Source organism: Vulpes vulpes, chromosome 5 (assembly GCF_048418805.1).
Source record: "Vulpes vulpes isolate BD-2025 chromosome 5, VulVul3, whole genome shotgun sequence".
Classification (NCBI taxonomy): Eukaryota; Metazoa; Chordata; class Mammalia; order Carnivora; family Canidae; genus Vulpes; species Vulpes vulpes.
This window is the reverse complement of record NC_132784.1, coordinates 91,053,618-91,077,889: the sequence shown is the minus strand read 5'-3', so window position 1 is coordinate 91,077,889 and position 24,272 is coordinate 91,053,618. Positions and strand designations below refer to the sequence as shown.

The window sequence follows — 24,272 nt, the reverse complement described above, 5'->3', positions numbered from 1 at the left end:
CTCTGCCTTTCTCTCTGTATCTCTCATGAATAAATAAATATTTTAAATTAAAAAAATCTTTAAAAAAACAATCAAAATAATATTCTATATTAACAGAATGAAGAAAAAACACCATGTGTTCATCTCAATTACTGCAGAAAAGCGTTTGACAGAATCCTTTCATGATAAAAACACACACACAAAAACTAGAAATAGAAGGGAGATTCCTCAACCTAATTAAGGACATACATGGACAATCACAGCTGACATTTAACCAAGTAGGTACAAGACTTGTATACTGAAAACTATAAAATACTGCTGAAAGCAAACAAAGAAGAGTAAAGAAATGAAATCCATTCCGTGGTGCACAGATCTGAACTCTTAATACGGTTAAGACGGCAATACTGACTAAATTTATCTGCAGTTTCAATGCACCCGCTATCGAAATTCCTACTGCTTTTTTTTTTTTTTTTTTTTTTTCAGAAATGGGCAAGCTGATCCTGAAATTCAGAGGCCAATTGTCAGACCAACAATCTTGAAAAAGCGGAATAAAGTCAGGGGCTCACATTTCGTGGTTTCAAAGCTTACTAGGAAGCTACCGTAATCAAGACAGTGCGGCCCTGGCCCGAGGACAGACATACAGGCCCGCGGGACAGAGTTCAGAGTCCAGCCATAAACCTACACCGACGGCGAGCTGACCTTCAGCCAGGGTGCCAACACCTTTCTACACACGGCGCTAACCGAGATCCGCCTGGAAAGGAATGAAGTCTGACCTCCGTCTTAACAAACTTTACACTAATTAACTCAAAATGGGCCCAAGACCCAACATGAGAGCTAAAACTACAAAACTGTTAGAAACATCAGTGTAAATACTTGTGACCTTGGCTTGGGCAATGCTGTTCTTAAACATAACATGAGCAATAAGAGAACAGACGAATTGCACTTTGACAAGTTAAAATGTTTGCACCTCGAAGGCCACGCTCAGGACAGCGAGAACGCAGAAGAGCAGCGCACGCTCGCGGCTCACGGATCCCACAAGGGCCAGGAGTTCAGAGCTCAGTCCCACAGGAACACAAGCAGCTGGACGAGTGAAAGGACAGAGACTTGCCCAGACTTCCTGTGGCCAAACCGGGACAAGCGATGAGGACGGGAGGAGGCGCAAGGAGAGCTTCACCCGAGGAAACCCACGCAGACCACAGCGACCACCACCGACAGATAACGGACCGGCGCTCACCTGGTGTAACGTAAAAATAAGTGTTGGTGAGAATATGGAGAAACAGAGACTCTCAGGCAATGTGGGTGGAAATAGCTTGAAAGATCCTCAAAAAGGACTGAGCCTGGGGGGCTCGGTTGGGTAAGCGGCCAACTCTTGGTGTCGCCCCAGGTCATGATCTCAGGGTCCTGGGATGGAGCCCCCGGTCAGGCTCCGCGCTCAGCAGGGAACCTGCTCAAGATTCTCCCCCTCCCGCCCCTTCCCTGCTGTCTGCTCATTCTCTCTAAAATGAATAAATAATCTTTTAAAAAATCACACAGGCAGCCCGGGCGGGGGGGGGGGGGGGGGGGGGCTCAGTGGTTTAGCGCCGCCTTCAGCCCAGGACGTGACCCCGGGGTCACGGGATTGAGTCCCCCATCGGGCTCCCTGCATGGGGCCTGCTTCCCCCCCCCTGACTGTGTCTCTGCCTCTCTCTCACGCTCTGCCTCTCATGAATAAGTAAATAAAATCTTTTAAAAAATCGCACATTAAGTTGTGACATGACCCAGTCATTCCTCAGAGCACCAAAAATGTGTCCGTGTAAACCTGCGCTCAACTCTTCCCAACAACATTACTCACAAGAGCCAAAAATTGGAAATACTCAAATGTCCATAAATTAATCAATATTGAATAAGGACAGTACGTTACAATCGTACAGTACAACATTTATCCGCCATAAAAAGGAAGGAGTTCGGATTCATTGAGCTCGTCCATTTATGTGAAATGCCCGACAGAAGGGAAGCCGAACAGACGGCCAGCTCAAGGAAGTAGGGGCGAGGAAATGTGGTTTCTGCCTTGTGGGTACCTGTTTCTTTTGCCGAAAAGGAAACGTTCAAAGCAATAGGACTGTGACACCTACGACACCAAGACACATGAAAAGTCACAAATGCTGCACATTTTCCATGGGTAAAATGACGAGTTCTTCTGTTATACAAATTTTATCTCATTTAAAATTAAACCAAATCACCTTTAAATTAAATAAATGCTAGTAAACATTAGGCAAAACACATTCCTTGGCAAGGATGTGAGCCCCTTTCCCTTTCCCTGTGCAGGTGAGGGGCGGCTACCTTAGTGCCACGGAGGGCGCTGCCCGGTGAGCTCCTGCCCGATCCCACCTGAGCGGGCTCAGGGGCGGGGGGTCACGGGGGAGAAAAACTACCCAAGCCAGGCACTCATGTTAGAGGGAGAGGCAAGCACGAACCCGGGAACCGGAAACCAGAGCCGGGATTGCTGCCGTATGTCCTGCGGACCGAGTTTCCACCAGAAACCACTGAGGCACCCGAGGGAAGACGGCCCACGCTCCGGAGGGAGCAGCTGCCAGGCACCAGCAAGAGCCCCACGTGGCCTGGACAACGGGAAAGGACCCCAAAGAGCCGGGTCCAAGGCCGCGGGGCTGAGGGAAGGGGCTCGGGGCCCAGGAAGCCGCGAGGCGTCATCCCAACCGGCCGTCCCTAAGGGAACAGGCCGCGTCTACGTGGACGTGGAAGATCCAGTGCTGAGGAGGACGTCACTGCAGTGGATCAAGTGGACACGAGCGTCTGCGGGAGACCGGGCGAGGGCCCCAGAGTCCTGAGCTCCTGGGACCCCGCCCCGCGCCCCGCAGGGGACCAGGGACAGGACAAGGCCTGGCACTCCCGGCAGGCAGGGACCCAGTGCTGGGACGTCTGCCCGGAGCGGGCTGTCCTCCGCGGCCTCAGGGGAGCCCAAGGCCACCAGCCGCAGGGCCAGCGGGGTGCAGGGAGTGGTGTGGCGGGCAGGCCGCGGTCCTGGTGGCTGGCACCTGATCCCGGGGGACACACGCACACCCACAGCGGGCCTGGGTGCTCGGGACACCCCGGGACATGGGCACTAGCTGAGCGCTGTGGGCAGCCAGCGGGGCCAGGTCACCTCCCTGCAACCCCAGGACCGAGGGCCAGCTGTGGTGACAGAGGGCACAGCCCAGAGGGAAGATGCCCACAGGGGACACAGAGTCGCTGCGAGGTGCCCAGGACGGCCATGCCCCATGTCGCCCACAGCGGCCCGTGTGCCAGCAGCTGCGTGCCAGCGTGTCACCGCTGCAGGACACAGGCCCTGCGTCCACACGACAGGGTCTCCGGCGCCCCAGTGAGGAATGAAGCAGCCGCAGACGCTAAGACGCCTGAGATTCGGCTGCAGCACACGAGCCCAGAGAGAATCCCAGATGCGCAGACACGTGGCAGCCCTGTGGAGGGCAGCCCCGAGGGGGGCACGGGGACCCGTGACCACCAGGCGCTGGGCACAGGCCCCGGGTGGCGACGGCAGACCTGGAGGGCACCCACGTCAGGTGCCACACGCACATCCTGCACCTAAGCGCCAGGCCCGCAGCTGCAAGGCAGGAATGTGCTGGAGCCCCGGAGCCCCCCCCTGCCAGTGGGTGCAGCAGCACCTTGTGTGAGGCCGTTGACAGGACAATAGACCAAGGCCAATAAGATATGAGTCAGGCAGATGACAGTGAGTGACAGGCCTCAGCAGCCCTGCCCAGCCCCCGCCCATGGAGCCTGCACAGCACCAGGAAACGTGAGCCACAGGGAAGCCCAACCTACCCCCAGGCCTGGCCCAGCTCCCTGCCACACCTGCTCGGGGCCACACGGCCACCTGCACTCTTCTTCCCCCGGCACGCCTGCACCTCCCCACGAGAGATGATGCAGAACAAGGTGGACGTGCGGGGGGCCCCCCTGAGCACGGCTCCTGCGACGACCACGGTGATCAACGTCCCAGTGGAGACGGTCGTGCCCGACCACGTCGTCTGGTCCCTGTTCAACACCATCTTCCTGAACTGGTTCTGCCTGGGCTTCGTGGCCTTTGTCTACTCTGTGAAGGTGGGTGGGTGCGGGCCAGGGCCTCCGCCCGGGGTGCCAACCTCGGGGACCTCCGCCCAGAAGGCGCTGGGGGGGAGCCCACGTGCACGTGGGGGGTGCGCGGCCCGTGTGACCGGCCCCAGGGAGGTGCGGGGAGGCCGCACATGGTGCCAGCGGAGGGCAGGATCCCCGGCGCCCACCATCCCTAGAAGCTCTCCTCCCCGCTGGAGCCTCAGCACATCAGATTTGGAGCCCCAGTCTGGGACAGAGGAAGCCACGACCCTGAACGCTGCTCAGCCTGATGGGGCGAGTGGCCAGGGAGGGGCCCAGAGCCAGGCAGGGCAACCCCGGGGTGTCCAGGGGGCTGCCGAGGGCCGAGGAAGGACGTGGGGCCCCAGAAGGGACAGGCCCCGGGGCCCCGACCTGCTCAGGCTCAGGGAAGGGGACGGGGTCCCAGGTAGGGTGAAGGGCAGGGCCCGCCATGGCGCCCCTGAGTCCCTGGTCTGGGAGGACCCGCCCCTCACCCCACTGTCCACGTGTCGTCCCCAGGCCAGGGACCGGAAGATGGTGGGCGACTTGACCGGGGCGCAGAACTTCGCCTCCACTGCCAGGTGCCTCAACATCTGGGCGCTGGTCCTGGGCCTCCTCCTGACCATCATATCCATTGTCCTCCTGGGCATGGCCTACGCCGCGGCCTACGGGGCCCTGTTACAGGCCATGCAGGAGAGCGGCCGCTACCACTAGGAGCCCCCGCAGGACTCCCTGGGCCCCTCCTGCCCGCCGGCCATGCCCCAGCCCCCAGCCCTCTGCTCCGGGTGCACAGACCGGCCTGTGTGCAGCCGACTTCAATAAAGTGCCCTGTGTGTGACGCGCTGTGACCTCCCTCCCGGGGCGGGGTGGGGGGTGTGCGGGGAGCCCCCCGGCGCCCTGGGCCTGAGCACACCGGCCCCCTGCCCAGTGTGGGGCTCCGGGGGACAGGCACATCCTCAGGCTGGGCTGGCTGCTGGCCACCTGCAAGGAGCAAGGCCTGGCCAGGGAGCTGGGGGGTCCCCGACCCAAGGACTCCGCGAGTCCAGCACAGCCTGGGTCCCGAGGGTGAGGCTCCGCCTCCCAGGTGTGTGGGAGCCGTGGAGCCGGGCTGCGGGGGCACAGAGCTCTCCCCTGTGCGCTGACGGCAGAAGCGACAATCACACCCAGTGACTAAGCCCGTGGACAGGAAGCCTGAGAAGAGGGACCCGTCCCCCAACCACGGCCCGGCCCGCAGGATGCAGCGGCTGTCCAGGGCCCCGCCAAGGGTCTCCCGGCCTCTGGGGGTCAGGGGCTTGGGTGTGAGCTGGGGCCAGAGCCTGGGTCACACGTGGGGTGTGGGCGTGGGGTGTGGGGCGTGGGGTGTGGGGCGGTCCTGGGCTCCTCTCCCTGGGCAGAGGACGCTTGGCTCAGGCAGTGGTGTGGGAGGCCCCAGAGGGGGTGGGCGCTGGATCCAGTCTACATGGCAGCCTGCAGAGGCTGCGGGAGTGCGGGGGGCCGCAGGCGGGTGTCCAGGTGGGACCATGTCGGGCGCCTCACCTGGGGCGTCCAGGCTGCCGGGTCCACAGTGGGGCAGCCCTGGCCCGGCTCCCTCCCTCAGCAACCTCCAGCTCCCCCACTGGCTCCTGTCCCCTCCTTGGAAGGCAAGTCCCAGGTCCTCAGAGGCACCCAGGTCACAGGCCGGCGCCTGCAGTCACCCTGCCCCCTGCCTGCCGACCGGTGACCTGGGGCTGCCTGCTGATTTCCTGGGTGCTGCGGCTCCCCAAATGCTCAGGGCCAGGGCTCCCCCCAGGGCCCTGCTCTCTCTCTCCCTGCGCTCCCCCGGGCCCAACCCCATTCCACCTGTCCCTGGGCCTCCAACCGGCACCTGACAACCTGACACCTTGTGCTGAGGCTACGCCTGTGCTGTGTGATTCCCGAGTCTCCTATTTTACAAGTTTTCCAAAGTTTACTGGAAGCTCCAGTGGAGGCTCCTTGGGATCAGGGAGCACCCGCAGGCGGCCCGTCTCCACCCTGGATAGTAATAAGCCGAGACCCGCGGGGGCAGGTCAAGGCTGCGGGGAGTGGGAGGCGGGGGAACAGGCCCGGGGACCCCCTGCACACCCTTGAGCAGGGAGGGAGCCAGGACCGCCTGTCCTCAGCGAGTCCCCGCCCCGGCCCCCTGTAACCTGACACCGGGCTCTGGGGCCACCCTCCTGGTACCCGGCCAGTTCACCACTTTCAGAAAAGCCAGGAAACAGAAACTTTGGGGAAAGGAAACCACTGGGGAAGGTGGGGCCCCGAGCTGCCTCCCGAGTCCGCACCCCGCGAGCTGCACCTGCCACCATGAGCCGCGCCCCTCGGCCCTTGCTCCCAGGCGCCTGTGCCTCCGGCGCCCCCACCTACGAGATGCTCAAGGAGGAGCACGAGGTGGTGGTCCTCGGGGGGCCCCCCAGAGCACAGCTCCAGCGACCACCACCGTGATCAACATCCGCGGTGACACAGTCGTGCCCGACCACATCGTCTGGTCCCTGTTCAACACCGTCTTCATGAACTGGTGCTGCCTGGGCTTCGTGGCACTTCGCCTACTCCGTGAAGGTGGGTGGGGGTGGAAGGGGGAGTCCCCGGGGTGGGGGGGAGGCCGGGGCGCCTGTACCTGCAGGGAGGCTGCAGCAGCCCTGCGCCCAGGGTCCCACGGGTTCCCCTACTGACCGATACTAGAAACCACATCCCTGGGCTGGGCGTGTGGCCCCAAAGCACCCCCAGGAAGAAGAAAGGACTTCGGGGGAAACTGAGGCCAGGGAGGGGCCAGAGCCGGGCAGGGGCGACCCCGGGGTGTCCAGGGGGTCCGAGGGCCGAGGAAGGACGTGGAGGCCCCAGGAGGGACAGGCCCCGGGGCCCGGACCTGCTCAGGCTCCAGGGAGGGGGATGGTTTCCCGGGTGGGGGTGAAGGGCAGGGCCCGCCAGGGCGCCCCTGAGTCCCTGGTCTGGGAGGACCCGCTCCTCACTCCATGTCCACGTGTCGTCCCCAGGCCAGGGACCGGAAGATGGTGGGTGACCTGACTGGGGCGCAGAGCTTCGCCTCCACCGCCAGGTGCCTCAACATCTGGGCGCTGGTCCGGGGCCTCCTCCTGACCGTCACCTTCGTCATTCTTGTCTCAACCGGCTCCCTGGTGATTTTCGAAACAGTTTCCGAGATGGTAAAACATGACGGAGGGTCCTAGTCGGCGCCGGAGGCCTCGGCGGCCCCTCCCGTCACACTGTCACCTTCAGGTCCCTCTAGCGCTGGTGTCAATAAAGCACGTGCCTGTGACCTGCTGCGCTCTCGCTGGGGGGCCCTTGGAGACGCCCGTGGCCCCGCTGCCCGCCATCGGCCCGTCGCCCGCCTGCACCTGCTCCGGCTCGTGTGCCGGGTGGGCTCGTGTGGGGAAGAGCGGCAGTAGATTCAGGCTGTTCCTAGCTCCCAGGGACCCGGTGGCGGGGAAGGTGGCGGGACACCCGCTGCCGGGAGCGCAGCCTCTACGGCTGGCGCTATAAGGTCCGTGTCCCTGCTCTCGAGTCGGGGTGTACCCTTGCCCTGAGTGGGGTCACATCATCACCTCCTCGTGTTGTGGCCTCCGTATCAGGGACACCGTGGCTGCCCCAAGGCAGACCCCGAGCACTGGGGCCCCGGCTGCAGTTCCCCAGTCCTGCGTCCCTGCCCCGCACACGGCGCCCTAACTCGCGGATGCACGGGGGAGACTCGGGGTACCCTGGGTAGAGGGGGGCACGCTGGCCCATCAGCCGTCCAGTCGGTGAAGGAGGCGATCTCAGCCCCAAGAGGCCAGTGGGATGAGACCCCGGCCGGGTGGGCAGGGCAGCCCCACCTTCCCGGATCCTCGGCACCTGACGGATCCCCTGCTGCCGAGGAGGGTGTCCGTCCTCCCTTCCCTGCCCCCACTCTTGGCCGCCCTGGGCGTCTCGGGGTGGACGCCTGTCCTTCTTCCTCCCGGAACCGCTGCCCCCGTGGCCGGAAGAGACGGTTCCCTCCAGAGCGCCCTTGGGAGGTGCTGCGATGCCTCTGAGGCTCATCCGCGGCCTCATCCCGCCGCCCACCCTGGGACCCGGGCACCCGGTGGCCCGGAGCGGGTGGCCTCAAGGAAGCACCCAGGGGTGGAGCCCCTCTGCCCCGCGCTCTGCAGCCAGCACCTGCCCGCGGGCCGCCCTGGCCTGCGGGAGGCCTCAGCTCCGTCCTCCGGTTTGCAAAAGCTTCACCTCGAAGGGCTTTGTAGGCGGCACGAGAGGGTCGACTCCAGCAGGACCCTGCTCCCGGCACCACAGCTAGGGACGGTTACACCCGCTGTGACCATCCTCCCCAGAGCTGTGAGAACGTGACTGTGCCTGCCCCTCAGGCCGGGGCCCGTGGCCGCAGCGATGCCCCACCCGCGACCCGGGCCACCCTCCGCACCTGGAACCCTAAGGGCGAGGTTCTGAACCCCTGGCTTGGGGACCTCGGCCGACGTGGGGACAGTGCTGTGCCTGGAACGGCCGTGGACGTCTCCCCACCCCCGCCCTGCATCTCTTCCATCTGGCTGCTCCTGACCCGAGATCTTGCATGAGCTGCTGGGGACGCGGGAAGGAGACCCTCTCCCGACTCCGTGGGCTGCTCTCGGGAATCAGTACAACCAAGAGGTCACGGAGGGCTCTAGGGGGCCCACGTGGTCAGAGCACAGGTGCGGCCCCGGCTGGTGACGAGGGTCCAGGGACAGTTGGTAAAAATGAACCCTGGCCCGTGCGACCCACTGACCCTTGGGCAGAAGGGCTGGGAATGGAGGCGATGCTGACGCCCTGCGGGGTCTGACGCTTCTCAGTGCCTGTGGCTGTCCTCCCCGCGCACGTTGGAACTGGGTTAAACTAAGGTTAAAGCTGCCAGTTATTTGACCGCCAAATGGGTTTATTTTATTTTTATTTATTTATTTATTTTTTGCCAAATAGGTTTAATCGGGAAGAGTAGAAAATTACAATTCTAGAAAGGCAAACGATGGCAAAACTGTACAAAAATCCCAAAACAGAGGAACAAAGATCTTTCATAGATTGGGGGGGGGGGGGTGGTTGTAGAGGAGAAGTCCATTGGAGTGACCTGGGGGCTGGGGGTCCTGCCTACCACTGGTTAGGCTCTCACCTTGGGGGGGGGGGCTGTGCTCCCCCTCGCTGGCTGTGACCCCCGTTGTGCTCTGCTCCACCTGCAGGATCTGTGCCCCCCGGATGGGAGAGGGTTGCCGCTCATGGTGGGCGATGCAGCTCGTGGGGGGCGGACGCGGGAGGCAGCTCTGAGCCCCACCTTCCCCAGTGGTTTCCTTTTCTCTGAAAATTTATTTTTTGGTGCTCAGAGAATTGGGAATTGGCTGGGTCCAGGAGGGTGTAAAGCAGAACCAAAGATTGGTGTCAGGCTACACAGGTGCTGGGCAGGTGCTGGTGGTTGCTGGTGGGTGCTGGCAGGTGCTCACGGGTCAAGGGCTGAGGTCTCTGGGGGGTTCCCTGTCCCAGGCTCTCAATCAGGTGCTGTCCCCGCTGCCCCACCTCCTCATCCAGGGCTCAGGGTGGCCCCAGGACCTCTCGTGGCCTGTGAGGCTCCCTCCTTGCCCCCACCCAGACTCCTGGTGCTGCAGGGCCCCCATCTCACACAGCAGGTCCCTCAGGCTTGTGTCAAGGGTCCATGTGGCGGCCCCGGGGGCACAGGCCTTCAAGGTCACACACCCCTGCCTTCTCTCCCCACCCCCCCACCTGCTCTGTGGACGTCGTGTGGTGGTGATGGAGGAAGTGGGGACTTTCCCCTTCTGCTTCTGCCCTGCGCCCCCTTCTCAGGAGTCGGTCGGCTCAGCTCGGGAACCAGGACACGGCCCCGCCCGAGAGCCAAGGCTGCAGGTCCTTGCTGTCCGCAGTCCTGGGCCGCTGGGAGCTCTCGCCACAGCCTGGGGGCCAGTGGGCTCCACACCCCAGTCCAGCCTCGCGTTTCCCGGTTCACTGTGTAACACCCCCAGGGCACCCCCAGCTGCTTCCTGCCCTCCGCCCCCTTCGCCCCCCTGTCCCTGGACCCTCGTCACCAGCCAGGGCCGCACCTGTGCTCTGACCACGTGGGCCCCCTGGAGCCCTCCGTGACCTCTTGGTTGTACTGATTCACAAGAGCGGCCCACGGAGTCGGGAGAGGGTCTCCTTCCCGCGTCCCCAGCGGCTCATGCAGGGACGCGGGTCAGGAGTGGCCAGATGGCAGAGATGCAGGGCGCTGTGGTCCTGGTGTTGCGGCCACACATTGACCCTGAAGGTGTCCCCACGGACCCAGCACTGGGCCCCGGGGAGAGGACCTGGCCCTGGTGCCCGGTATGGGGGGAGGTCAGGGAGGGCCGGGTGGACCCCCGCTGGCCCCGGGGCTGCTGCCGCCCCCTAGGTCGTCTGTGCTACACACAGGCCAGTGGCGTGGAGTGGGCTACACGGCCTCTGGGGTGAGGGCGAGGCCCAGGGGCTCCCAGGAGGCCCCCCCCAACGGCGGCGCAGTGGCCCTCACCTTACGGCTGGACCAGAGTTGCAGGTGGCCAAGGCCCCGCCGAGGGACTCGTTGTGGGATCTGTGCGCTGGCGGGTTCTCGGGGTTTCCTGGCACCGCGGCCGGCCGAGCTCGGAGCCGACCAAACTGCCTGGAAGCAGATGCACGGTGCTGCGGGAGGCCCCCGGGTCCCGCCTGGGTCTTGTCCCAAATATGACGTGTGTGGAGGCGGTCGCCTGTGTCCTCAGGCCTCCATCAGCCCTGACCCCCTGGCACCCTGGCGCCGCCCCGGGTGCATCCCTTAGTTTCCAGCTCCCCCTCTTGGAGCTTGCAGCCTGTGCCCCAGGATCTTCAAGGCCCCGTGGGCGCCAGGGTGCAAGCACAGGCGTGCCTAGCTCTCTGCCTCACACTCCTCCGCCCCGACAAGCAGACTGGCAATTCTTCCTTTCCTGTCCTCCGGGTCCAGGGGGTCCCTGCCGTCCAGGCAGGAGCAGAGGGACACTGTGGGACAGCGGGGGTGGAGGACGCAGGCAGCACACACTGCCTGCTTGATCTGGAATGTTCCGCCCCATCCTCTAGAGTGTTAGGGCCGGGCCCTCTCCAAGCTCCGACTTGGTGCGTGTGACACAACCCCGCTCGTGGTGGGCAGGGCTGCCGGACGTCCCCTGGTGGCCCACGTGCATCTCGAGACAGGAAGGAAGGACTTGGGCAGACCGCCGTGCGCACCTTCTGGCCCGGGCCGGCTGGGTCTGCAGCTCCACGCAGCCTTCCGGGGCCCACCTGGGTTGGGGTCTGGCTGGCAGGTGGGGCCAGCACCCTGTGCCCAGTTACTGGAGGATAGACTGGCCGCTGTTCCTCTTCCCAGGGTGACACACTGGTCTCAAGCCCCCTCTTGCTGGCCGTGGGCAGCGGGGACTGACTGCACAGGTGGCTGCCGGGCCTGCCCCGCCAGCCAGTCTGCTTGCGTCATGGGTGAGAAGGCTGAGACCTGCCTCCCGGCGCCCCTCACCCCAGCCGTGGAGTGGGGTGCCCACCATCGTCCTGCCTGCCGGAGCCTCCTGTGGGGTTTCCAGCTTTACCTGCTGTGTCCCCGGGTTCAGGACGGAAAAAGCCCTGGCAGGATGGCAGGTGGCGAGCCCATTCCTGCGGGAGGCTTGGGCGTGAGGCGCCACAGTCGGAGTAGAGAGCGGACAAGTGGAGGCCGGACACCAGGGCCGGGTGGGAAGGCGGCAGGAGGTGGCCAGAGCCAAGGGCCGCTCCTCAGAGCTGCTGTCCAGGCAGGGAGGAGCTGCCCCAGGCAGCCGCCCTGACCCACCCAGACCAGCCCGGCAGTGCCCAGACACGGCCCTCCTCCTCCCCACCAGGCGGGAGGTGCACTGCTGGGCTCCCCGGTATTGGCCCGGCGGGATCCCAGGCAGCCGGCAGGCCAGGGCCCTGCACCACGGAGGTTGACACAGGGGGGTGGGCCTTGCCAGGTCCCTCCTCTGGGTGCCAGAGGGAGCACAGAACCAGGCCTGGAGGCTGCTGAGGGAGGGAGACAGGCCAGGGCTGCCCCACTGTGGACCCGGCAGCCTGGACGCCCCAGGCGAGGTGCCCGACATGGTCCCACCCGGACATCGGCCTGCGGCCCCCGCACTCCCGCAGTCTCTGCAGGCTGCCGTGTAGACTGGGCCCAGCACCCACCCCCTCTGGGGCCTCCCACACCACTGCCTGAGCCAAGCGCCCCCTGCCAGGGGCTAGGAGCCAAGGACGGCCCCACGCCCCACGCCCACGCCCCACGTGTGGTCCTGGCCCCAGCTCACACCCAAACCGCACGACCCCCAGCGGCCAGGAGACCCTTGGTGGGGCCCTGGGCAGCTGCTGCATCCTGCGGGGCCAGGCCACGGTGGGGGGACGGGTCCCTCTTCTCAGGCTTCCTGTCCCCGGGCTTAGTCACGGGGTGTGATTGTCGCTTCTGCCTTCAGCGCACAGGGGAGAGCTCTGTGCCCCCCCAGCCCGGCCCCACGGCTCCCACACACCTGGGAGGCAGAGCCTCACCCTCGGGACCCAGGCTGTGCTGGACTCGCGGAGTCCTTGGGTCGGGGACCCCCCCCAGGACCCCGGCCAGGCCTTACTCCTAGGAAGCGGCCAGCAGCCAGCCCAGCCCGGGGACGTGCCCGCTCCCTGGAGCCCCCACACTGGGCAGGAGGCCGGTGTGCTCAGGCCCAGGGCGCCGGGGCCTCCCTGCACCCCCCACCCCGGGAGGGAGGTCACAGCACATCACACACATGGCACTTTATTGAAGTCGGCTGCACACAGGCCGTTCTGTGCACCCAGAGCAGAGGGCTAGGGGCTGGGGCGCGGCCGGCGGGTGAGGAGGGGCCCGTGGCGTCCTGCTGGGGCGCCTAGTGGTAGCGACGCCTCTCCTGCATGGCCTGTAACAGGGCCCCATAGGTCGCAGTGTAGGCCATGCCCAGGAGGACAATGGATATGATGCCCAGGATGATGCCCACGACCAAGGCCGAGATGTTGAAGCACCTGGCAGTGGAAGCGAAGCTCTGTGCCCCCGTCAGGTCGCCCACCATCTTCCGGTCCCTGGCCTGGGGACGACACGTGGACAGTGGGGTGAGGGGCAGGTCCTCCCAGACCAGGGACTCGGGCGCCCTGGCGGGCCCTGCCCTTCACCCCAACCCGGGACCTCAGTCCCCTTCCCTGGAGTCTGAGCAGGTCGGGGCCCCGGGGCCTGTCCCTTCTGGGGCCTCCACGTCCTTCCTCGGCCTTTGGCCCCCCCTGGACACCCCGGGGTCGCCCCTGCCCGGCTCTGGCCCCTCCCTGGCCTCAGTTTCCCCCGAGGTCCTTTCTTCTTCCTGGGGGGGCTTTGGGGCCACACGCACAGCCCAAGGATGTGGTTTCTAGTATCGGTCAGTAGGGGAACCTGTGGGACCCTGGGCGCAGGGCTGCTGCAGCCTCCCTGCAGGTACAGGCGCCCCTGCCCCCACCCCGCACCCCGGGGACTTCCCCTCCCACCCCCACCCACCTTCACGGAGTAGGCGAAAGCCACGATGCCCAGGCAGCACCAGTTCATGAAGACGGTGTTGAACAGGGACCAGACGATGTGGTCGGGCACAACCATGTCACCGCGGATGTTGATCACGGTGGTCGTCACGGGAACCATGCTTTGGGGGGCTCCAGTTTCAGGAACCTTGTACTGGTCTTGGTCCATGTTTGAGTTTCGGGGACGTGTTTGTGTGTGGTTGCCAAGCAAGAGGAGCTGGGAAGTGCTGTTAGGTGGCCAGAGCCTTGACCATTGTAGGGTGAAGCCTGGGTGCCGGAGGTGGGTCCTGGAAGAGCTCGGCCCCACCTTCTGGTCCCCTGTCCCCATCTCAGCTTCCTTCTGCTTTCTCAGAAATTCCTCTTTCCTACTGTTTTGTAACTGTGTGACTGGGCTGGCAGGAGGTAGACCTAAAGACTCACTGTCAGCATACACCTGTGCTGGGTGGGTGCCTGGCAGGTGCTGGTGGGTGCTGGGTGGGTGCTGGGCTGGTACTGGGCAGGTGCTGGCAGGTGCTGGATAGGTGCTGGCAGGTGCTCGCGGGTCAAGGGCTGAGGTCTCTGGAGGGTTCCCTGTCCCAGGCTTTCAATCAGGTGCTGTCCCCGCTGCCCCACCTCCTCATCCAGGGCTCAGGGTGGCCCCAGGACCTCTCGTGGTCTGTGAGGCTCCCCCCTCGCCCCCACCCAGATGCCAGGTGCTGCAGGGCCCCCACCGGGCACAGCAGGCCCCTCAGTCCCCACACAGAGAGCCCCCAGGTCCCCAGCCCGCATCCCAGGGCTCGCAGGCCTCCTGTCTGGAATCTGTTCCCCTTCCTGCCCTGGAGTCCGTGGTGGGGAGGGGGTGCGGCGTTGTGCGTGCCCAGGTCAGGATGCAGCAGGCGGAAGAGGCGTCCGGCTTGTGTCAAGGGTCCATGTGGCAGCCCCGGGGGCACAGGCCAGCGAGGTCACGCACCCCGCCCCCATCGCATCAGGGGAAGTGTTGGGGAAACACACAGGGGTGGCTATCGGAAGGGGCTTGCCCCACTCCCGGCCCTTCCTGAACTTACAATGTTTCCTCTTCCTCAACAATCCCTTCCTCCGCCGGCAAGATGGGTCAGCAGAGCAAGAGAAAGGTCTTGCTTGCAGTAAGCCGACGCTGTGTCACCGCCGTGACCACTGCACCAGCCCCTTCACCGCAAGGAGCTGCAACAGAGGCCTGGCCCTGCTCCGGCCGGTGGTGCTCAATGGCAGCATCCCTCCAGGTCCCCTGCTCCCCTCCTGGCCCGAGTCAGGATCCGTCTGGACACCCCGGGCGCTTCCAGGACCCCGGTGCCTCCTCCCTGTCCTGCTGTGCGGCCCTGCCCTCCTCACCGCCCCTGCCCCTCAGTGTCCTCCGGGTGGGTTCCCAGTCCCCTGGGACTTCCCGGCTGGCTGAATCCGTGGCCTCCCCATGGCCACGCATGAGTCCCAAAGGAGAAGAGCAGTAAGTGTAAAACACCCGTAGTTTTGAAGACTTGAGAAAAAAAAAATTTGATAAAGTGTAATGTTTCATTGATGATATTTTTTACTGGGTTGTTTTTTTTTTTTTTTTTTGAGATACATTTTGGATTTTGGCTCAAATAAAATAGATCATTAAACTAAGTCTTACTCATTTCCTTTTGCTTTTTTTTTTCTTTAATGTGATTGATTGATGAGAGACACAGAGACACAGAGAGAGGCAGAGACTCAGGCAGAGAGAGAAGCAGGCCCCCCACAGGGAGCCCACGCGGGACTCGATCCCGGGACCCCGGGACCCCCACGTGCCTTCCCAGTGGAATTCCACAGGCGCGAGCCGTTCCCAGCACTTCTGTCGGCCGCTGCCTGAGACACCTGGGTCCGGGTCCAGGGTATTGGGGGCACCCCGTTGGCCGCTGCTCACTGTGACATTCAGCGCACACTCAGCAGAGTGCGTTAGCGGAGGCCTGACGAGCCCCGAGGGTGCAGGAGCCTGGGAAGCTACCACCTGCCCCCCAGCACCCGCCCTCCCTGGACTTTCTGGGGGCCTGTCCTTGCCTCTCCTCCAAGTGCCAAGCCCCGTACGCCCCAAGCGTAGGTCACACGGAGGCTCGGTGAGCTCAGGCCTGCCCTGGACACCGCAGCTCGATTCCACCTGCTTGAGCTGGCACAGAGGAAGGCCCTGGTCCCTTCGCTCGGGGTCCCGTCAGGAGCCTCACCCCCGTGGGGCCGCCCGCTCGTGCTTGTTTCCTTGCTGCGCTGCCTGCACCCGCGCACGGCTCCTCTGTGCCCTGCCCCCCGGGCCTTGCCCCCGCCTGCAGGCACTTCTGCCTGTGGATCTGCGTTTCTGCTGGGTGTGCGCTGCGTCACGGGGACGGGCCTTTAGAGTTGAGGTGGGGCCCCGAGCCCACGGCCAGGGAAGAATTCGTGAGACGTCTCGGGTGCAAAACGGTGGTCGTGCTAAAGTACCGGGACAGGGGCTGTGGGCCGAGAGGGCTGCCCTGGGTCCTGAGGGGGCACTGGTCACATACGTGTGGGGTGGGGGAGGCGAGGACATGGGGGCGTCAGAAGGACCTTCGTGTGCTGCAGACGACTGTCGGGATCCCGGAGGCCCGGCTACTGTCAAGCTAACAGGCCTGTCCCTCCACTAACGAGAAGGCCCCCGGGGCGGAGGGGATGGCACAGCTGCAGGAAGCGGAGACTAGGGGTCTCTGCAGTTGAGCAGTTGACCCCAGGGACGTGAGTTCCCGCAATCTCATGGGCTGGGCCAGGCTGCAGGGACATGCACGCTCGCTGCTCCCTCAGCAGCACGCAGGGCCCCCAAAGCCTCTCTCCCAGCGGCTTCCCTGTGCAGGTCCCCATGTTGCTGGAGAACGAGAGTCCCTGGCCGTGGGCCACAGGCGGGCTCGGCAGGGAGGGGCCGGCAGGGGCCCCAGAGCTCAGGGAGCGCCCCAGACCTCCCCGCGACCACCACGGTGCCCGGACCCCAACAAGGAGGGAAGCCGGTAGGATGTCCTCGCCCAAACCAGGACAGCGCGAGGATGATGATGTCACAAGCTCCCAGGCCAGGTCTAAGGAAGAGACTGTCGGGGGACCCCTGTCGCCCCGAGAACTCTGGCTCCTGCTCCATACACTGCCGTCGCTCTCCTCACTCCACCTTGTCCCCGAGATTCCTTCTTTGGCTTCATGAGCCCAGAGCCCAGCGCTCCAGCCTCAAGGCCTCTGACAAGCCTCCATCACTGTGGTCAGCTAGCGGGGGCGGGGGGTCAGCTACGGGGGGCAGGGGGTCAGCTATGGGGGGCGGGAGGTCAGCAACAGGGGATGGGGGTCAGCTACGGGAGGCAGGGGTCAGCTACGGGGGGCAGGGGGTCAGCTATGGGGGGCAGGGGTTAGCTACGGGGGCGGGGGGTCAGCTATGGGGGCAGGGGTCAGCTACGGGGGTGGGGGGTCAGCTACGGGGGGCGGGGGGTCAGCTACGGGGGGATGGGGGTCAGCTACGGGGGCGGGGTGTCAGCTACGGGGGGCGGGGGTCAGCTATGGGGGACGGGGGGTCAGCTACGGGGGGGCAGGGGGTCAGCTACTGGGGTGGGGGGTCAGCTATGGGGGAGGGGCAGTCAGCTACAGGGGGAGACCGTGAGGTACGGGGGGTGGGGGTCAGCTACGGGAGGAGGTGACAACTCTGTCACTCAGGGTTTGTACTGTTTAGGAGGCTCTTGGCCCATCACGTGCTTGAACTCACAACCTTTGGCCCAGGGGTCACGCGCTCTTAGGAGCCCGCCACGTGCCCTGTGTCCTGACGCCACGCCAGGGTCCCCACCGAGGCCTAAGTCCCGACCGGCCTCCGCGTCCCGCTGATCGGTGTGCGGGAGGCAGGGGCCAGGCCCGGTCCAGCCCTTGCTGGGGGAGGGCGCCGGGGTCCCGCGGCTTCTGTGCAGGACTGTGCGCCCGCGAACCTCCCAGACTCCCCCTGACCCTGCGGCATCCCCGCTTCGGCTGATGTTCATTATCGTGTCTTCTCCCGTCTTCACCTGAGAGCCCGGGGAGTCCACGCTCCTCCTAACCTCTTACCGGTTGCTTCATATATTACGACACGACTCCGGTTTCTGAGGACCTGAGGCCAGTAGGTGCTTCCACCCGCTTGACACACGAGGACACCGAGGACCCCGGAATGACAGCGACCTCCCTCCTGATTACGCATCGTTGCTGTGCTCTTTGAAATTTCCTAACACACCGCGTTGTGTCACCATTTGGTGTGGCTGATACTCACTTCCTACTGACCACACGCAGCGGTGCTCACCCTCGGTCCCCGCCGCTGTTGCATCCACACTGCCGACCCCCGAGCCGCCGGCTCACCTGACACTGACCCAAGCCCCTCTGTTTCCGTTTCCCTGGAAATATCTTCGCTTTGCCTTATTTTTTTTTTTAATTTAATTTATTTATCTGACATAGAGTGAGAGCATGCACGGCAGGGGCAGAGGGAGGCGCAGACTGCCTGCGGGGAGCCGGGTGTGCCCCCTCCAGAGCCAGGGTCACGCCCTGGGCCCACGCTCCACCTCCGAGCCGCGGGCGCCCCCCTATCTGTCTTGAGTATTTCCACTTGGTAGAGGTTTAGGTCGGCACCGAAGACACCGGCCCACGGACTTCTCAGCTGCAACGTTAACTTTTACCCCTTACTAGAAAACCTGGCTTATTGTAATCAGGCTGCTTATGATTTTGTCTGTCTTTGGTGTTCCGCAGTTTCGCTCCAACGCGCTGAGTGGTGTCATTTCTATTTATCCTACTACACACTTCTGGGTTTCTTAAATCCGGGGCTGAAAGTCTTCCAACTATTTTGGAAAGTTCTCACCCATTAAGTATCGAAATAATGATCCCCCCACCCCCACCCCGTTCTTCATCCTTCTCATCCTGGAACTCGGATTAACACAACGTGGGTCGCTCTCACTCTGTCCTCGGTGTCTCCCACGCACCGTGTCTATGGCCCCATCTGGACTGTCCCTTCCTCTGTCCCCTCGAGGCAACGCCCTGGAACCGCAGCATCCACCCCAACAAGCTCCCAGGGCCTGGCATCACCTGAGCTCGGCAAACCCACCCATGAGTTCTTCATTCTGGTTACTGCACCTTCTGATTCTAGAACTTCTAGTTAGTTCTTGTCCACGTTTGCAATGTCACTCTTTATGGGTTTTTTTTCTAAAGATTTTATTTATTTATTAAAGATTTTATTTATTTATTCATGAGAGACACAGAGAGAGAGAGAGAGAGAGAGGCAGAGACACAGGCAGTGGGAGAAGCAGGCTCCGTGCAGGGAGCCTGACACGGAACTCGATCCCAGGACCCAGGGTCACGACCTGAGCTGAAGGGAGACATTCAACTGCTGAGCCCCACAGGGGTCCTAGAATTAAACTTTTTTTTTTTTTAAAGATTTTATCTATTTATTAGATAGAGAGAGAGACAGAGAGAGGCAGAGGGAGAAACAGGCCCCATGCAGGGAGCCTGACAGAGGACTCGATTCCAGGACCCTGGGGTCACAACCTGAGCCAAAGGCAGATGCTTCACCAACCGAGCCCCCCAGGCGCCCCTCTTTTGATCTTTTTTTTTCTTTTTTCTTTTTTTTTAATTTAATTCTTTAATTTTTTTAATTTTTTTTCTTTTTTTTAGTTCAATTTGCCAACATAGAGCCTATCACCCAGTGCTCATCCCATCCAGTGCCCCCCTCAGTGCCCATCACCCAGTCACCCCCAGCCCCGCCCTCCTCCCCTTCCACCACCCCTAGTTCGTTTCCCAGAGTTAGGAGTCTCTCATGTGCTGTCTCCCTTTCTGATATTTCCCACTCATTTTTTCTCCTTTCCCCTTTATTCCCTTTCACTCTTTTTTATATTCCCCAAATGAATGAGACCATATAATGTTTGTCCTTCTCCAATTGACTTACTTCACTCAGTATCATACCCTCCAGTTCCATCCACGTCGAAGCACATGGTGGGTATTTGCCATTTCTTTTTTTTTCTTTCTTTCTTTCTTTCTTTCTTTCTTTCTTTCTTTCTTTCTTTCTTTTTTTTTTTTTTTTTTTTGTATTTGTCGTTTCTAACGGCTGAGGCATATCCCACTGTATTCCCCCACCGAGGCTCCTTCCACAGTGTGGCTGTTGTGGACATTGCTGCTATAAACATCGGGGTGCAGGGGTCCCGGCATTTCACTGCATCTGTATCTTTGGGGTAAATCCCCAGCAGTGCAATTGCTGGGTCGTAGGGCAGATCTATTGTTAACTCTTTGAGGAACCTCAAACCTTGGAGGCTTTTTTATTTTTCTTTTTCGTCTTCCTCCCTTGATAGAAGCGCGAGCCCTTCTGTGTGTAGCGCACCAGCTGTTCCCTCTTTAAATCTCAGGCCGAGTCCGTAGGTTTTCAGGAGAGTTGAAAGTTACCCAGGGAAGGTGGTGGGGACAGGTGACCGGGGATCCTACTCTTCCACCATCTTGCCCCACCCCACCCCCTTTTGATCTTTTTGACAAACTTTCCAAAATACATATTCTGGCTAAAGTCTTTTTGACCTTGAACTAACTTTTAGTCTTACCGGACGGTCCCTGAAATATCTAAAGATTTGTTCTCTGTCCCTACAGAGAGAAGATCCTAACTAACTTGGCTTAGCTGATGCAGCAGATCACGCGGGAAACGCTGTCCAGGAAGAAGTAACGCTAAGTCGTCCTTGTGTTATGTCCACACAGGTCGCTTTACATTATGAATGTTCCAGAAATCACGTGAAAGTTCTGGATCTCTGACCTGTCCTGATATAACGCCATCAGTCATAATTTTAAAATGTCTCACACGCAGCACTTGGGGGCTCAACGGGTGAAGTGTCTGCCTCAGCTAAGGTCGTGGTCCCAGGTCCTGGGGCTCAGGCCCCACGTGGGCTCCCGCTCCAGGGAGCCTGCCCCTCCCTCCGCCCCTGCCCCTCCTCCTCCTACTTGGGCTCTCTCTCAAATACAGAAGTAAAATCTTAAAAAAAAATGTGGGGTTTCCTGGGGGACTCAGCGGTTCAGAGCTGCCTTCAGCCCAGGGCGTAACCCCAGGGTCCCAGGATTGAGTCCCATGCCGGGCTCCCTGCGTGGAGCCTGCTTCTCCCTCTGTCTGTGTCTCTGCCTCTCTCTCTCTCTCTCTCTCTCTCTCTCTCTGTGTCTCTCATGAATCAATCAATCTATCTATCTATCTATCTTAAAAGTGTCGCAGAAATAGGCAAACCCCGTTGTCAGCCAGGTCCCAGTGAGTCCCCATCAGATCTGCGATGACGGGCGCGTGGGCCTTTTGTCCCCTGCGACCACCACTGTTTTACTGCGGTGCTTTTGCCCAAGGCTCCTGCAGGGAGACGTCCTCAGCGCGGCTCGGGCACCCTAGGAACCCGGAACCACAGCAGCGAGCTGGATGCAAAGGCACTACTTCCCTCAAGCTATTTGTGCTATAGGACGATTCCAGAAGGCTCTGTGGAAGCTGGAAGACCAGTCCCTCTTCCCCGACCGGCCCTCCAGGATGCGGCCCTTGAGTACTTTCTCTTGCTGCGATACACTTGCTCGGCCACACACGGGCAAGAGCCACTTGTGATCCTTGTGGGTGGGCCACCGCCTTGAAGGCTCAGGTCCTAGCTGCCCCCCAACCCTTGAGCTTCCTGGCTCTGGGGGAACCCACTCTGCTGGTCGGCGTGCACCCCCCTCAGTCCTCAGGGCTAGTCGTCCCGAATGGCACCATTTAGACTCAAGTGGCCGCATTCAGGGGGAGCCTCCAGACGCCCCAGCCTGGGCACCGTCACGAGTCCCCGATCCCGGGTTCACCCCTTGGAGGTCAGAGCTCGCACCAGGCGGTACAGCTCGGGGGCGCATGCCCCCGGCGTGGCGGCTGCCGCCCTTAGTAATCTAATCAAGGGACCCGGGCTTTACCATGGCTCGGGCCTGATTGCTTCTGCTGGAAAGGAGCACGCTGGCGGCACCTGGGGGGCTCCGTCGGGGAAGCGGCCGGCTCTTGATTTCGGCTCAGGTCGTGAGCTCGGGGTCCTGGGCTTGAGCCCCGCGTCGGGCTCTGCGCTCAGCAGAGGCTGCTGGAGACTCGGCCTCTGTCTCCCGCTGCTCACACGCATGCACACTCTCTCTAAATAAATAAAATCTTTTTTTTTTTTTAAAGAAATAACCATGCTTTAAGGAAGCAATCCTTTTGCAGACACGAAGATGTTAGGCCTCACGTCTAACAACCCAGAGACGCCGTTGCTGGAAACGACAGTGCGTCCAAGACGCTCTTCAGCTGGCTGCAAAGTCCTCTCCCAGGTGCCACTCCTTGTCTTATTTCCTCTTTTTGTTGGGAGGATGGTGCTCCTGCCCTCACTTCCCGATCTATCTACGTATCGCAAAAAGGGAAAGGCTTTCCTGCAGTTGGCCCCGTTATCAGAGGATCCGATCTGGTCAGCCTCCGAGACCTTTGGTCTAACCCGCAGCTAATTTACCTTTAGTCTCAAAGGCCACTGCTGATTATCCCATGAGCCCGGACGGCGGTGCCCACGGGCAAGGCCACGCCGCGGTTCTCGGACCCTGTTCTGGCTTCTCACCAGCGCCCCCGTGCCACTCGGCCGGGTCCCTCCATCCACCCATGGGCCGCCTTCGCCCGCCCGAGTTCTTTCTGTAGCTAAACGCCATCTCTGTCCCCACGCCCAGGACAAATGCAAATGAATGTACGCCTCTCTGCCAGGCTTTCAGAAAAGCCCCCTTGAGGAGGAGATGGCGCCCCAGAGAGTCACCCAGACTTCTCCGACCCACAGCTCGAAAGGGGCAGTTGGGAAATTGTGGCTAATGAGTCAGGAACGAGGTCTGGGCTGGAGGCCTCCGCGCGCCATCTCGTGTGGTCTTTGCCCACAGTGGACGGCATCTCCCGGTCGTCCATGGAGACCTAGGTGGCCGGCCAGTCGGAGGTCACCACTCATGGGACACTTAACCGTCCCATGAACAGCCGTGATAAACCAGGCACAGGGCCCCTGGGTTTGCCCGCAGAGGGAGCCTGTCCTGCAGGCTTGGGCCAAGCAAAACGCCACCCTGGCCTCGGAGGACCGGCCCGAGCCGGCGGCGCAGCCCACAGCAGCAGGCCCGCTGGCAAGGGAGCTGCAGCCACTCCGCAGTCCTGCTGACCCACTGCACAGGCGGGCGTCCTCGTGATGTGCGATGTGCGGATAATCGCCTCTGGGGAGGGAGCGTCGCACTCACCGGGGCCACAGCAAACCCGCTGAGGCTCCATCCGCGTGGCCGCCCGACCCCGTCTGGGCTCCCAGCCCGAGCCGCCGCACCAACCGGGCTTGTCCTACTACTGAACCATGACCGTCCCTGAGCCTCGTGCCAGCTGGGAACCCCGCACACCGGGCGGTGACACGCTCCCACGGCCCCTCCGGCTTGCTCTGAGCCCCCGCGCTGCTGGCTTGCCCACCCGAGTCCCGGGATCTGTAGCACAGCTGACCTACTTGCTCCGAGATGCAGAGTGAGGTGTCGAGGCCAGGAGGGCCTGCCTCCCCGGGATGAGCCTCCTGCGCCCGGACCCAGCTGGGGCATCGCCACACCGGCCGCCAAGCCTGCTCCTGCTGCCGGCCGTCCTCCCTCTGCCGTCCTCTGGGGCCACGGGGCTCTGGGGCCGTCGCTCGCCCTCCTTCGGGCTGCCAGCTTCCGGGACAAGCAACCCTTCCTTTCCCATCATTGCTTCTCTCCATGTTGATTTTGAGCCGCGAGCCGCTGAACCCGAGTTCGGATCCGGCTCCCGCCTGGTGCCTGGTGAGGCAGCCTGTGGCGGGAGAGCCTGAGGTAGGCCTCCAACCTGTCCTCGCGCCCCACAGGCCTGGATGTGCAGCCCTGTCCCTGTGACACAGGACCTGGCGGCCGGGACCCATCAGCGATGCTCCCAGGAGAGCTGCTGACCAAGGGGAACCGAGGAAATAACCAAAGGGGACCTCAGGGAACCCACGTGGAGTCAGGGAGGCCGAGGCCCTCCCCCGGGGTGGGAGCACGAACACAGCATCCTGACGAGCTCATTTCCCCAAGGGTCTCCCCGCGACGACCCCACGCCGCTTCGGGGCCAGGGACACACGCAGCCTCCGACTGACCGTCCTCAGTGAGCGGCTCCTGCCCACGGCGACCCCAGCGCAGGCCCAGATCCGCAGGCGCGGCCGCCTGGTAGGAAGGTGACTGGTGACCTCACGGACCGGCTGGACGCGCCCAGGTTCCAACCCGCTTCGTTGCGTCCCCTGCTCCCGGCGCCTTGTCCCTGTAATTATGTCATCATGCTTTTCTTCCTGTGACGGGATCCCACGGATTCCTTTGAATGTGGTCAGCTGGCTGCTCTCCTTAGGTCCCCCCAGCCCGGCTGTGAGGCCCCGCTGCCCGTCCCTGAGGGCGGCTGTCCTCCAGCCTCGGCAGCTCCACAGGGGATAGCAGGGGGACAGCGGGGGACAGTGGGAGGTCAGCAGGGGACAGCCGGGGGCTCAGCACGGTGACACCAGGTGACGGAGGCCTGGAGTCCCGAGCGCACCCCGTTTCCACAACGTGGGCTTCACTCCGTAGTAAAGCAGGCCCAGGATTCCAGGGGACGTTTCCTGGCCTGGTCGCGTGGCCTCTGCGTGGCAAGGACCGGGGAGCAGCACGGTGAGGGGGAGGGGGGAGGCGGGAAGCTACGGACCAGCCGCGGGGGC

General features: G+C 62.4%; 2 protein-coding genes and 1 pseudogene across 2 annotated transcripts; 2 read left to right on the top strand and 1 right to left on the bottom strand.

Annotated features, from left to right (window-relative positions):
* Nucleotides 1–3,822: 3,822 nt before the first annotated feature.
* Nucleotides 3,823–4,915, top strand: LOC112914549 (interferon-induced transmembrane protein 1-like). Its single transcript, XM_025991659.2, has 2 exons — nt 3,823–4,068; nt 4,597–4,915. Exons 1-2 carry the CDS (start codon nt 3,889–3,891, stop codon nt 4,789–4,791), a joined length of 375 nt encoding a protein of 124 aa, XP_025847444.1. The 5' UTR covers nt 3,823–3,888; the 3' UTR covers nt 4,792–4,915.
* A 1,383-nt stretch (nt 4,916–6,298) lies between these two features.
* Nucleotides 6,299–7,366, top strand: LOC112914551 (interferon-induced transmembrane protein 1-like; annotated as a pseudogene).
* A 5,465-nt stretch (nt 7,367–12,831) lies between these two features.
* On the bottom strand, nt 12,832–13,894 carry LOC112914602 (interferon-induced transmembrane protein 1-like). The gene is made up of 2 exons (XM_025991693.2): nt 13,589–13,894; nt 12,832–13,151 (listed from the first exon to the last, which is right to left on the bottom strand). The coding sequence occupies exons 1-2, from the start codon at nt 13,772–13,774 to the stop codon at nt 12,957–12,959; spliced, it is 381 nt and encodes a 126-aa protein (XP_025847478.1). The 5' UTR covers nt 13,775–13,894; the 3' UTR covers nt 12,832–12,956.
* Between the last annotated feature and the right edge of the window lie 10,378 nt (nt 13,895–24,272).

Excerpts from the sequence above, each read along its gene's own strand:
- LOC112914549 (XM_025991659.2), top strand. The coding sequence starts at position 3,889 with ATGATGCAGAACAAGGTGGACGTGCGGGGGGCCCCCCTGAGCACGGCT. Across the intron at positions 4,069-4,596 it reads CCTTTGTCTACTCTGTGAAG|GCCAGGGACCGGAAGATGGT; the intron begins GTGGGTGGGTGC and ends TGTCGTCCCCAG.
- LOC112914602 (XM_025991693.2), bottom strand. The coding sequence starts at position 13,774 with ATGGACCAAGACCAGTACAAGGTTCCTGAAACTGGAGCCCCCCAAAGC. Across the intron at positions 13,152-13,588 it reads CTTTCGCCTACTCCGTGAAG|GCCAGGGACCGGAAGATGGT; the intron begins GTGGGTGGGGGT and ends TGTCGTCCCCAG.